This window comes from Thermoascus crustaceus, assembly GCF_041956765.1.
Source record: "Thermoascus crustaceus strain CBS 181.67 unplaced genomic scaffold VTN00scaffold_2, whole genome shotgun sequence".
Classification (NCBI taxonomy): Eukaryota; Fungi; Ascomycota; class Eurotiomycetes; order Eurotiales; family Thermoascaceae; genus Thermoascus; species Thermoascus crustaceus.
Genome location: NW_027192528.1, coordinates 1156964 through 1169169, shown reverse-complemented (window position 1 = coordinate 1169169; position 12206 = coordinate 1156964). Strand labels below are relative to the sequence as shown.

Genomic DNA, 12206 nt, shown 5'->3' with positions numbered 1-12206 from the left:
AGTAGACAGCAGAATTAAAAACGCCAACGGATATAACACGAAGAAAAAGCAAAAGACCCGTTGATTTCACTCGCTAGGTTATTCATGACAATGAACACTGAAGGAAGGGCCGCATAAGATGATGGTATAAAGAGAGACGTGGTCTGGAAGGAAGCTTGTCCTTCGAGCCGGAAACGGAAATTCGTAATCAAGAACAGACAGTGAAAAAGGTCATCTGGCCACCTTTGTAGTCCAGTCAGAACGGAGTAACCGGATTCTTATGCACGGTAGTATTGACGATGAGGATGATCGCATAGTTCCAAGTTGAATAGCGGTAAATCCGCCGCTTGAATATAGATCGTAGAGTTGAACAGCCGAAAACATGATATAGATGGATAGGTAGAGAAGACAGTCGGACTATCATGAGAGGAGATTCGCATTGATACCAGCCATGCTTTCCATCAGACTTGAAGGTAATGTGGGCAGGAAAGGGTCCGATCACCGCATTGGAGAAAGGCTTGAAGGGTGAATTCGTGCGCAGGTTATTACGTTCATGGACCAATCGAACCGGCTGGCCATCAACGTTTCCGTTTCCTGTTCTTCTCTGCAGTGGCAGCAGACACAGGTGCAGCAGCAAAGACAGAACCCATCGGTTGTGCCTCATTGCTAGCTGCTGCTGCCTCGACCGCCTTCTTGACCGGAACGCCCATGTGACGACCATAGCGACCTTTGCGACCGTTCCCTTCATCTTCGCTGATACATCCTTCAATGCCAATGCCAGCATCTTTGCATCGCTGGCATGGGCGTTGACGGTCACAGCCCTTCTTACTCTTGCGGCACCGCTGACAGCGTGGCTTCGTTGACAGGTCTTCCTCATCCGCGGCAAGCTGATGCTGAAAGTTGACAGTGGATGTCGACGTCTTCCGGGACGATGCAGGGCTAACCATCTGTTGTGGCGCCGTGACCCTCTGGTTACCGGAAGCAGGCAAGGCTTTAACCTTGCGAGAGCCACCGACGGAACGACTCTTGCTAGTCTTGTTGGACTTCGAAGACGCCGTCTTGGAGCCGCGGGCTTTGCTGGAAACAGTGCTGGTAGCCTTGGTCTTCGCCTTCTTGGCCTTCGGAGCCGATTCGATGTAGGGTGCGTCTTCATCGTATTCACTCTTGATCAGGCCATCATGAGAATCTTGGCGATAGTCTTCATCGGCTTCGTCGCCGCTGGTATCGGTGCTGTCATAGCTAGGAAGAATCTCATCCAATTGTTTGTGGGTGCGCTTGATAGCTCCCGGGGGAAGCATTGGGCTGGATTCAGGCTTCTGTCGCGATCGCGGCGGCAGATCATCATCGTCGTCCTCACTGACGTCGCCGCCGTCGCTTGTCGCACCAGTCGAAGAAGATGCGTCAGCAGCACCGCTGAAAGCATCGTCCAGTGTAGAAGCCGAGGTACGACCGTGCGAGTAGTTAGAAGCATCTCCGAGTCGGATCAACTGCATTGCAACGTCCTCATCGGAGATACAACTCGCAATCGTAGGGTCTGGCGTCGGCAGGATGCCAGAGCCACTGGGGCGGCCGGAAGAATTGTTAAACTGGCCCGACGACTGGGTCGCGGTGCGCTCGCGCAGCCTATGGCCGTGTTCTGGGACAACAGGCGTAGTGTATAAAGAGTTCCGCCCCGAGTTGGTCCCGTAGACCTGCTCGTTGTGACCAAAGCTCTGTGGGGAGGGTAATGGCTGCTGGTAGTTGTATGGGCGCTGCGCTGGGCGCGCGAATGGCGAATCCGCTCCTTCTTGACCGGTAGATCGGCGCTGTGGGGAAATGGAGGAGGTCGAGGCCGTCAAAGGTACTTGAGGTGGAACGAATAAGGGCAATTCCTGCAAGGGAGAAGGGGCGTCAGTTGGGCATTCCAAGGGAAGCATTGGGTACTATGAGGGGGCTGGCTTACCGAGCTTTCGAACTTGGGCCGCTTCCTCCGGCCGTCCTGGAGGATGTTGTCCATGCTGATGTCGGAACTAGCGAATTGCTCACTTCTAGCTTTCTTGGACCCAGTAACAGATCCATGACCGCCATCGCTGTCGCTATATCCAGCCATCCCGTCGTCATGGAAGCTGCCATGGGTGCTGGAGCCTCGACTCTTGTAACCGGTTCTGGATGAGGTTTTGTGCTGAGAGGCACTACGACGACTTCGGCCTGAAGGGGATGTGCTGCGTTTTCTAGCGACTCTTGATGTTGGTCGAGAGGGCGGTTGACCGTAGTCCAGGATCTGTGCTGGCTGCGGTGGTGGAGCTGCTTGGAACGGCTCTCCAAGACTGGGGCGTTTGCGAGCATCCAATGGAGCAGATCCATAGTAATGCTCTCCGTAGCCTTCAGAATAGGCGTGTACTGGGATCACTCGAACATAGACTGTCATGTTGTTTCTCAAGTTCTCGTACCTCGCAATGAGGGTGGTGCCATGCTCGTCCTCGAAACTGACGCCGCTGGCAGCACCCTCATAGATGCCGTAGAAATTCTTTACGGTGGTCACAATAGAATCGGTTGTATCATGCGGGTATATCTGAACGCGCATGGGTATCCGTGCCCGGACCTTGGAGTTCTCGTCTAGCAGGAGCTCGAAGGCAACGTTTTTGGGGACCGGAGTGGTAGCCGACTGGTGCTGCGATACCGAGTTCCCAGCATGGTTATCTGCGGGAGCCGAGTACACCTCAGCGATCGAGGTATGTGGGTTCTGTGTGGCTTGCATTGTTGGACGCTCTGAGGGGCTACCAGACTGTTGTTCGACTGAGTGTCGTAATATCTCACTGCTCATCTGTGTGAGGAAGCGGTCTGGTGGGTTGTGTCAGCGGATGAGCAAGTTCGCTCTAACACACTCCGGGATTCGAATAAAAGGCCTTCAATCGATAGCCAGTGTATCCGCGATTCTTGGATGGGATCGTCGACTGCAACCAGTCTGCGATGGAGTGAGGAGGGGTTCGAGTCGCGGGAGCCGAGAGCGGCTCAGGAGGAAAGCGTCGGGAAACCTGCATGGGAACGAGGCATCGTCAGTACAATGAAGTATAAGAATAGGCTATTGAATGGATTGTCTCGACAGGAGACTGCGATCGGAGAATAGGGATGGCTAGCTGCCGGCGGGCTCCTCATGACGAGAGTTTGGGGGAGAATAGGCCCAATTGGCGGAAGAGGGTGGATGGAACTGAGAACACACCTGTCTCGAGGCAAAATATTCCGGTCGGGGTCGCACTTCTACAGTCAATCCGATCGGAATGACAAATCCGCAGCGATGGGCGTCGTCGAAGCGGTGGTGGTGAACTGGGCTACGAAGCGCTGCCTGTCTGGTCCATGTCCATGTCAGCGATGGCATCACAGCGAACAGCGAGCAGCCCGGATCAGGGGAAGGAGGATGAGTGTGTTTGTGACGGTGCTGTAGAGTACATACTTACTGATGCTCACCACCTGGTCTGGACAGCAGTCCACGAGACCTCTAGGAGAAGAAGTTGGGTTGAACAGAGCGTGCGTTGGGAGGAGAAAGGAGAGTGAGAGAGCAAGGTGGGTGCGAGCCTACGAGGTTTCACCTGAAGCGAAAAACGGCCTGGGTCGGTGACATGCCCTCCGCCGACATCGAACAGAACACGGCGGTCGAGCGGCGCCACCATGCCCATTGTCTATGTTTTCTACGAAGCATGACCTGCGGATGCATCCTATCTACCGTATAATATTATTTAAACGGTGAATTTCTCAAGTGGTGGCCGGGCGCAGCGCTCAACATCTCCCGGTCATCAGAATCGCATGTTCTACTTGAATACTCCGTTATGCGCATGCGCTCAGCGCACGAGGCCCACGCAAGTCGACTCGACTCCGGCTCGTAACCTGCTTCCACGGCTCTCTCACCAGGCGCACACTGTTCAGCCATTGCTGAGATGAGGGGAGCAGGAGGAATTCGACAAGCAGGGTCTCTCTCCTTCGCAAGTGTGCTGTTCGCGCACAGGACGATGGACTGTCCTGATCCGGGTCAGCAATGAAGAACGAGCATGCTCAGTGGCTGCTCTTGGCTGGCCATCCTCAGCTTGGCCACGTCGAAGAGACGCCGTTTCTGGCCTGGTAGCCCAAGTAGGCTCAGAGGGTTTGCCTATGGGCAGCAGATTGGCAGCGGATGCGCTGTGAGGCATATGGAGAGCGACGGCCAAACCCAGGCATCTAGTCGAGCCAATCCATGGCCGGAACGCAGCCCATAAGGTGCCATCCTTTCCATCAATAGTACAGCTAGTACACTTACGTCTTCCCGTGAGCAAGATAGTCGGTTGTCCATCAGATGCTGCAGCTCACGGTCTGTCTCTGTCACCCACGAGATCCCCGGTCCAGTAGAGGTTATCTGCCGTCTCTCGACATCGCATCCAGCTGCTTGATTAATTGATGCGACGGGCATCCCGCCAGCCGCCAATTGCGGATCGCTGAGGTACCCGGGGTATGTCTTGTTTCACGATCTGCGCCATCCGGACTCGACCCCGCCTGGTTGGCAAAGCGGCATCAGAGGACGTGGGCGAAGCGCTGGACCTCAAACAGCCCGCCTACATAAGCTGTAATAAATAAGAACAGTCGCATCCTCTTTGCGAAAAGAAGGGGTCCTGCGCTTTCAGGTCTGGCGGATATATCATCCGCTCCCCAAGGTCCCCCGCGGAACAGCCATGGCCCAGAAGATATATACTTGTGGCATTCGTCTACAGAGTAGAATTAGATTGTCCAGACGCAGAAGCAAGACACGATGGCTAACGGATCAACATGACCAACGTACGAGAAGACCCTAGGACCCGACGCAGTGACGTCGCTGCCGGAAGTGGGTTCGCGATCTCGTTGGGCCCGTTCGCTTCACTCGGCGCCAGAACTAGCGATAAGCTCTCACAGACTCACCGTCCGCGCCCTCTGTGAAGGAATCGCGATACGGGATCTCTCGCGCGCCTCCCAAATTTTGAGTGAGATGAACAGGCCAGAAGGGCAGCAGTGCGCTCGCGGAAGGGTCTGCCTGGAACGCTAATCTGGCTGGGCGACACCGAAGGTTTGCGATAGCTGCTTCTGTGGCGGCGGCTCCGCCATTTGTCCATGCTGTCAGTTGTCCGGAAACTACTGAACAAACCGACCCGCAGCGCCCGGAAGGGATTGTGCGATCCTGTGACCGCGCGCCAGACCGCACTGCAAGAGGCCGCGGTCCAGGGCCCTTTTGCGACGCTGGAACAGGAGGTCAACGGGCAGCGAAGGCCGTTCTTCATCGATGGGAACCGCTGGAGTTGGACCCGGTGTCCCGCAGTCATGTATGTCGTGGCTTTGCGACACCGGAACAGCTCGAGGATCGGCGACCCACGGCTTGGCTGCAAGAGAGGGGTCGGGCGGAAAGCTGTGCGACCTGGCACCGGAACTTTCCAGTAGTGAGGATTTGGCAGAAAATCCCCCATCGAAGCTTCCCCGACCCTCCTGCGATGCGAGTGCCGTCGGCCTCGATGCTCCTCGGCGTCAGGAATGTGAGGGCGCCGGAACCTGCGGGACAGGTCACGTGCTTTGGCGTCGGCCTGGGTCGATTTCGTGTCACTGCTCGCGTCGGAAGGGCCAGATGCTTTGCAGCCGCACCGTCCGCGCGGGGAGTGTCGCGCATACATAAAAGTGATAGTGACATGATCGCAGGGGCCTCCTGCAGGCCGAGTTACTCTTTTTTGGAGGTATCAACCCGTGGTGTGGCTGTTTAGAGCAAAACCACCCATTTGGGTTCTCATGGTGAGACGCGCAGCATGATGTCATCGGCGTTGATTGTCGGGCTGGAACAAACATTACAAACACATAATTAGATAAGCAGTGCGGCACGACCAGTGGCGCACACGGCGCTAGGCCCGGAACAGGCTAGCTCTGTTTACACCCGTTGGCGGCGGCAACCGTGGAACGCACCAAGTCAGGGCTCAGGGCTCAGGGCTCAGGGCTTCAGCAATGAGCCTAACTCCCTTAGGCTGTCACGGCCCATGGCTCGCGGTCGAAGCGCGCCCCCCCCAGCCAGCCCCAGCGTTGGTTGCCCCCAGGAGAAAACTGCCGCTCTGCAGCCCTGCGCCATCAACAAACATTCTCGACGCCATCCCCCTCCTGCTCTCCCTTTCCTCTCCTCGTTAAACGGAGACGCTTCCCTGAGTCTTTGCTTCTCCAGACTCAGAATCAGTGATCGAGGCAGGACGACAATTGCTCCAGGGGACTCGATAGTATCGACAACTTTAAGCTTAGTTCCTGCACGGACCTATTGTTTTTGTTTGGGGCTGCTACTTATCGTCGCAGCAAGGTAAACATTCAAACCTTCCACCAAACACCAACAACAGCAAGCCTGGAACAAGATATCAACAACCGTCCTGGACACTGTGGACATCGAACAAAATGGACGCGAAGGTTTGTTGCACCGTCTCCCTCCCCACTTCTCGTTGTCTCCAATACCATTTTCCATGTTGTGTAGCGCCCCAGTATCATGCATACTAGCGACAGCGCCAGCGCGTCCACGCGTGGGCCGTTGACTTCACCAGATGCATCCTACAATATGAGTCCTTCTGGATATATATGTCTATTGGATACTGACATTGGATCTGTATTGAAGCCGCAACGTATTCGCGTCCGTGGAGACGAGAACGCCCCTCCCATCCTTCCTGGCAACAAGACGATCCACCAACGGAACAAGTCTAGTCCTGCACTGTCGACGCTGGCTCAGAACGGTGGCCTCAGGAACGGTGCCAAACGCACCGCCTTTGGGGATGTCAGCAACACCACCAAACCGGTTCGTTCGAGCAAGGACGACGCCTCCCTGGCGGGGAAGAACATCCCCACAGCCTCACAGAAGCCTGTCTCTCTGGCCCAGGAGAGAAAACCCGCCATTCTCGCTCAGCCTGCGCAGCGTCCGCTGTCAGTCACCGGCCTCAGGGGAATCCTGAACAATGTCACCAATTTCAAACCCACCGAGGCCCCCGGAAAGCAGGTACCCGGTGACAAGGTGCTGCACTCGGCTTCCAATTCCCGAAAACTGCTTAACAAGAGGAGCAATCCAGTGTTCAAGGATCCCCTGCCATCAATAGCTGAGCCGAAACCGTCTGCAGCCAAAGAGACCAATACCAGGCCTACTGAGCCATCCAAGGAAGACCGAGCGTCCCGTCCACCGACGGTACAATCCCAGCGTCCTGTCGGACCAAGCTTGGAGGAGAAACCAGAGCCAATTGAAGCATCAAAGGACCACGTTGATCTCTATAGCGATGCTCAAGTCCCGGAGGGATGCCCGGATCTGAGGTCTGACGGAGCCTATATCGACGAGACCGGTGAGGTCAAGGACTACGAAGACTACTGCCATGTGCACAGTTCGGAGGCAAACATGAAGCATCGTGTGGATGCAACTAAAGCTGGCGCACAGGAGTCAAACCGTTCAGCACCGAAGGTTATTTCCCAGCCGGCAGCTAAGGCTCTGAATGACTCCATTGATCTTGCACATGCGCGATATGACTCTGGGCCAGCACACTCAGAGCCAGAGGAGTATTGGGATGACGAAGATGAAGAGAACGAGGAAGACGATGGCTATGTCACCGCAACCTACCGTTGCCGTGGTGATAACACGACTGGTGGAGCCACTACTGTGCTCTTTCCCAAGTACAACCAGAGGGTGAAGCGGGAGCTGGCCATCGCAAAGCAGATTGTTGAGGCCACTCGTACCACTGAAGATATTGAAGATGAATATTGGGACACTAGTATGGTGGCAGAATATGGTGACGAAATTTTTGACTACATGAGGGAATTGGAGGTAAGTATTTACGGACTCCCAGGGCCCCCTTCACATATGCTGACATTATATAAGATGAAAATGCTCCCCAACGCGCATTACATGGACAACCAGGCCGAGATCCAGTGGTCGATGCGGTCGGTCCTCATGGATTGGCTGGTGCAGGTCCACCACAGATTCTCGCTGCTTCCGGAGACCCTTTTCCTGTGTGTGAATTACATAGACCGATTCCTTTCCTGCAAGATTGTCTCCCTTGGCAAGCTACAGCTTGTTGGCGCGACGGCTATCTTCATTGCGGCCAAGTATGAGGAGATCAACTGCCCTTCCGTTCAGGAGATCGTCTACATGGTTGATGGCGGCTATACCGTCGACGAGATCCTCAAGGCTGAACGCTTCATGCTCAGCATGCTTCAGTTCGAGCTAGGCTGGCCAGGCCCGATGAGCTTTCTTCGGAGGATTAGCAAAGCCGACGACTATGACCTCGAAACGCGGACCTTGGCTAAATATTTCTTGGAAGTCACCATTATGGACGAGCGCTTTGTTGGTTGCCCACCCAGCTTCACCGCCGCGGGTGCCCATTGTCTTGCAAGGATGATGTTGAAGAAGGGGACTTGGGTATGCTCGACCCTAGCAAGGTTTTTGACTTTGTCGTTACTGACGCTTTGACCACAGACCCCAGCTCACGTGTACTACTCGAACTACACATACTCGCAGCTCTATCCCCTTGTGTCGCTCATTCTCGAGTGCTGCGAGAACCCTCAGAAGCACCACGCGGCGATTTTTGAGAAGTATACTGATAAGCGCTTCAAGCGTGCCTCTCTTTTCGTTGAAGCCGAAGTGAAAAAGGGCTTTCGTGCTCTTGACGTCGCAAAGGACAGCTTTACCGCCCATGTTAACGGAACTTTGGATTACGGGCACTCCTGGAAACAGCAGTAGTGGCAGTAGCGGCAGCCGCCAGTACACTTGATCCCGACGCTTCGATATCAACGTGAACTAATGATACGGACGATCGTATGACACCAACTTTTTGCTGTTCTTTTTTACGTCGATGCTAGTACGACGCTCGAATCGCCTATCCTCCTCGCAGCTCACCATGATTGTATGAACTCGTCCATTATCGGCGCATCTCAGCGTGCTATTTTACATATGACAAACGACACTTTGGTTTCTTGCCTACTTCTTGGCTGAATAATGTCGTGATTACGAGTGGTGCACGCACAGCGGGTGGCTCAAAGTGAGTGGCGCCCGATGACTATCCGGGCTTACAACTTACGCGTGACCGTTCGAAAAGGCTCTTTTTTTGGTTTTTTCTCTCTCTTTTTAATTTCTTCTTCACTATCTGCTTTCCGCAGTTATATCTTTTACTTCATCGAGGTCGTTTTAGAATATGAAGGGATCGGGGAAGGTTCGGTGGGATCGAATGGACGGAGGGATCGGATATCAACTGGGTGGAGTTCTATTGTTTCGGAATTAATGACGCCGGTGGAAATCGGAAACCATGGATTGGAGGAGTTAACGGTCGGGCCAGTCATGTTTCAAGCTACTTCTATTCTTCTTTCCCTTTATTTCTTTCAACATCGCAGCCCCCTTGCTTATTCCCTTTGTGCCCCCTCCCCTCTATTGTCGATTGTTACGAGTTTTCTTACCCCCGTCTATGTCTCGTGTCTGGCTGCTAGTTCACGGTTTCTTTTTCTCTTTTATTCCAATTCCTCCAGTTTTTGACTCTCTTACTGCCTCATGATTTAACAGGCATGGTAATGCAAGACATATTTTCAATGATTCGGGTTGATTTCGTTGAATGTGGCCCTGGGTTCTTCTAGAGGCTGGAGATGTAGATGAAGACTGCAGTCACTTCAGTAGTAGGGCTGTATGCAAGCATCGCAGATGACACTGACACTTATTATAACTGATGAAGCTTGAACAGACGATTCGTTGAACTACTTGTACTACTGTACCTGTGGTGGGACGCCCGCAGGAGAAAATTTCCGTTCGTGGTCCCCGCCACCGAACCGAACCGTGTCCGTTCCGGACCGTTTTTGTGTTCCACGGTTATCATTGTTATTGTGAAACCGTGGAAATTCTCCGGAGCGGAACGCTCGGTTCCAGGTCTGGATGTGTACCTAGGTACCTAGGAGGAGGTAGTATCACATTCATGGACACGAAGCAAGTCAGTCAGGTCAGGTGGCGGGAAAGGCACGACAGGAACGGTCCATACCTCGTTTGTTGTACTATGGCTGGGATATTTGTATTTTTTTATTATTTACTACAACTGGCTGTACAATAATTGTTGGGATTACTCTATTTAAGTTAAAATCAAACAGTGAGTGGGGGAAGAAGAAACAAGGTATGGACTGAATTAGGTAGAATAATGGTGGGTATTGGTATTTGATTTGAATGGGGAACGGGACAGATAGGACTTGTCACTTGTTTCAAAGTTCTATGCATGCATGTACATGTATGGAGAATGGAACTTGGGTAGTTCTGACTCTACCTAAGATAGGTAGGTAGGTAGCTAGGCTCTATATGGGTCGCTCTACCTCTGTCATCTATGTTCTGTCATGTCATTATTATCGATAAACTATCGTTTATCTAGCTTTATGTTTACAGTCTGGTTAATTGAGTTATTGGGTTATAGATCTCCGTACTAATTACAGTATATACGCTAGTACTGTAGGGTTCAAGATGTTCGTCTCATGTAACTTTTTTTTTGGACTCAGTGATGCATGACAAAGAGGTCCCTGAGAGGGCTGACTCTATCTCTATCTCTCCAAAGGGGCTGCAGGCGGAACTTCTTAAGAAATTAGCTTCTCTTCTAGTATTCAAAAGGGCTATTATGAGTAGTTTTAGGGTTACCTACTCAAGCACTTGGGCAGGGGGTAGGATTCAAAAGAAACATCAAAATCCCTGATCCCTGCCAGTGCCCCCCGGCCCTGCCCGTGGGGGCCGGGTCGCACCAGAGGGGTTCTTTCAGGGACTCACCGCAGTATCATGTATTTTCAGGTTGTCTGCCTCCATACACGAAGCCTAAATAAAGGGGTCTCATCTTAAATCTCATCCAGACCCTATACACGCCTCCCCTCAAAAATATCCTCCTCGAATGCGACTAAGCTGCCCGCCCATCCTTACTACCCAATCGATCTGGAGATAGTTGGTTACCTGGCCAATGAGTGGGATACGTTGACCCTGGTGTCGATCTTTGCGGCGGGATGCGCAGCGATGTTCTCGGTTACGTATTTGGTGGTGAAAGTCAGACCGCAGGTATCGACCGGCGATCTGTGGACGATCGTGTGGTTTGTTTTGTGTATGCCGCTCCCACACCCACCTCAGGTTGGTTGTGTTGTTTGAGGGGAGGCATTACTAATTAATTAATTGATTGAATGAATGAATGAATAATGTAGGCGGTTTCATATACCTCTTCCTCGAAGGCTAATTCGCCTGCAACTTCCGCCGCATGGGAAGCGTGCAGGACCTCTTCGGCCAGCTATGGAAGGAATACTCCCTGTCGGACTCGAGATACCAGACGCAGAACGCGTTCGTGCTCTGCATGGAGACGATCACCGCCGTCTGCTGGGGTTCGCTGTCCTTCGTCGTCGCCGCCATAGTTACAACGGACCACCCCTTCCGGTATCCTCTCTCCAGGCGGTCATTTCACTTGGCCAACTCTACGGCGACGTGTTATACTACGCGACTAGCATGTTCGATCATTATATCCTAGGCCTATCGTATTCGAGACCGGAAGCTTCGTATTTCTGGGGATATTTCGTCTTTCTGAATGCTTTCGGGATCGTTGTTCCTCCGGGTAAGTTGTTTATGTCTATGTTTATGTTAGCTGGGAAGATAGCATGGGCGTGAATGAATCGTGGGAGCTAACGACGGGTTACTATACTAGTTCTCTTTAATAGCGTAATGGCTAGTGGAAGAGCGTTTTCAGCCTTGGAAAAGGTGGCGAAGAAGATGCTGTAGAGCGTCATCAAGACATGCATTTCGATCGACGGAGGGCTTTCCGGAGCATCAGTTTCTTTAAGCATTTGATGAAGCAAGCATTATCTTTTTTTTCGTTCACCAGATGTAGATCTTACGATCAACTATAGTATCCCTCTTAATAGTATTAATACCCACCTTTCAAAAAAGCAGTGAAGCTTTTGAGACTGGGGCATGAAAATATCTGGAAAAAAAGACGCAAGCCTCAATACAAGTCGAGTACTTTGGTTTGTAAGTAGAATTTCTAGAGTAATTTCTAGAGCCGACTACATTAGATACGGATATTAGTGCTGCAGAGTCAAAGGCCACCATCACATGCAAGCAAAATGTCATTTAGAAACTTCTAGACTCGTTTCTATATGATAGACCCATACAGTGTAGATTCTATGCTCTATGTAATATACGCTCCGGCATCGATGAACATATATACAAATCATGTCTATATATGCACCATGTCTATGCATTTATGTACTGT

General features: G+C 52.4%; 4 protein-coding genes across 4 annotated transcripts; 3 read left to right on the top strand and 1 right to left on the bottom strand.

Moving 5' to 3' along the window:
• Positions 1 to 557: 557 nt before the first annotated feature.
• VTN00DRAFT_3939 (uncharacterized protein) lies at positions 558 to 5635 on the bottom strand (the record flags this gene model as incomplete). Its single annotated transcript, XM_069430311.1, has 8 exons — positions 558 to 1850; positions 1922 to 2782; positions 2844 to 2993; positions 3179 to 3305; positions 3699 to 3972; positions 4879 to 5003; positions 5102 to 5359; positions 5433 to 5635. The coding sequence occupies 8 exons, from the start codon at positions 5633 to 5635 to the stop codon at positions 558 to 560; spliced, it is 3291 nt and encodes a 1096-aa protein (XP_069289460.1).
• A 737-nt stretch (positions 5636 to 6372) lies between these two features.
• Positions 6373 to 8686, top strand: VTN00DRAFT_3938 (uncharacterized protein; the record flags this gene model as incomplete). The annotated part of the gene is made up of 4 exons (XM_069430310.1): positions 6373 to 6384; positions 6587 to 7771; positions 7826 to 8365; positions 8423 to 8686. The coding sequence occupies 4 exons, from the start codon at positions 6373 to 6375 to the stop codon at positions 8684 to 8686; spliced, it is 2001 nt and encodes a 666-aa protein (XP_069289459.1).
• A 312-nt stretch (positions 8687 to 8998) lies between these two features.
• On the top strand, positions 8999 to 9472 carry VTN00DRAFT_3937 (uncharacterized protein; the record flags this gene model as incomplete). The annotated part of the gene is made up of 1 exon (XM_069430309.1): positions 8999 to 9472. One exon carries the CDS (start codon positions 8999 to 9001, stop codon positions 9470 to 9472), a length of 474 nt encoding a protein of 157 aa, XP_069289458.1.
• Positions 9473 to 11233: 1761 nt separating this feature from the next.
• VTN00DRAFT_3936 (uncharacterized protein) lies at positions 11234 to 11713 on the top strand (the record flags this gene model as incomplete). The annotated part of the gene is made up of 2 exons (XM_069430308.1): positions 11234 to 11549; positions 11640 to 11713. 2 exons carry the CDS (start codon positions 11234 to 11236, stop codon positions 11711 to 11713), a joined length of 390 nt encoding a protein of 129 aa, XP_069289457.1.
• Between the last annotated feature and the right edge of the window lie 493 nt (positions 11714 to 12206).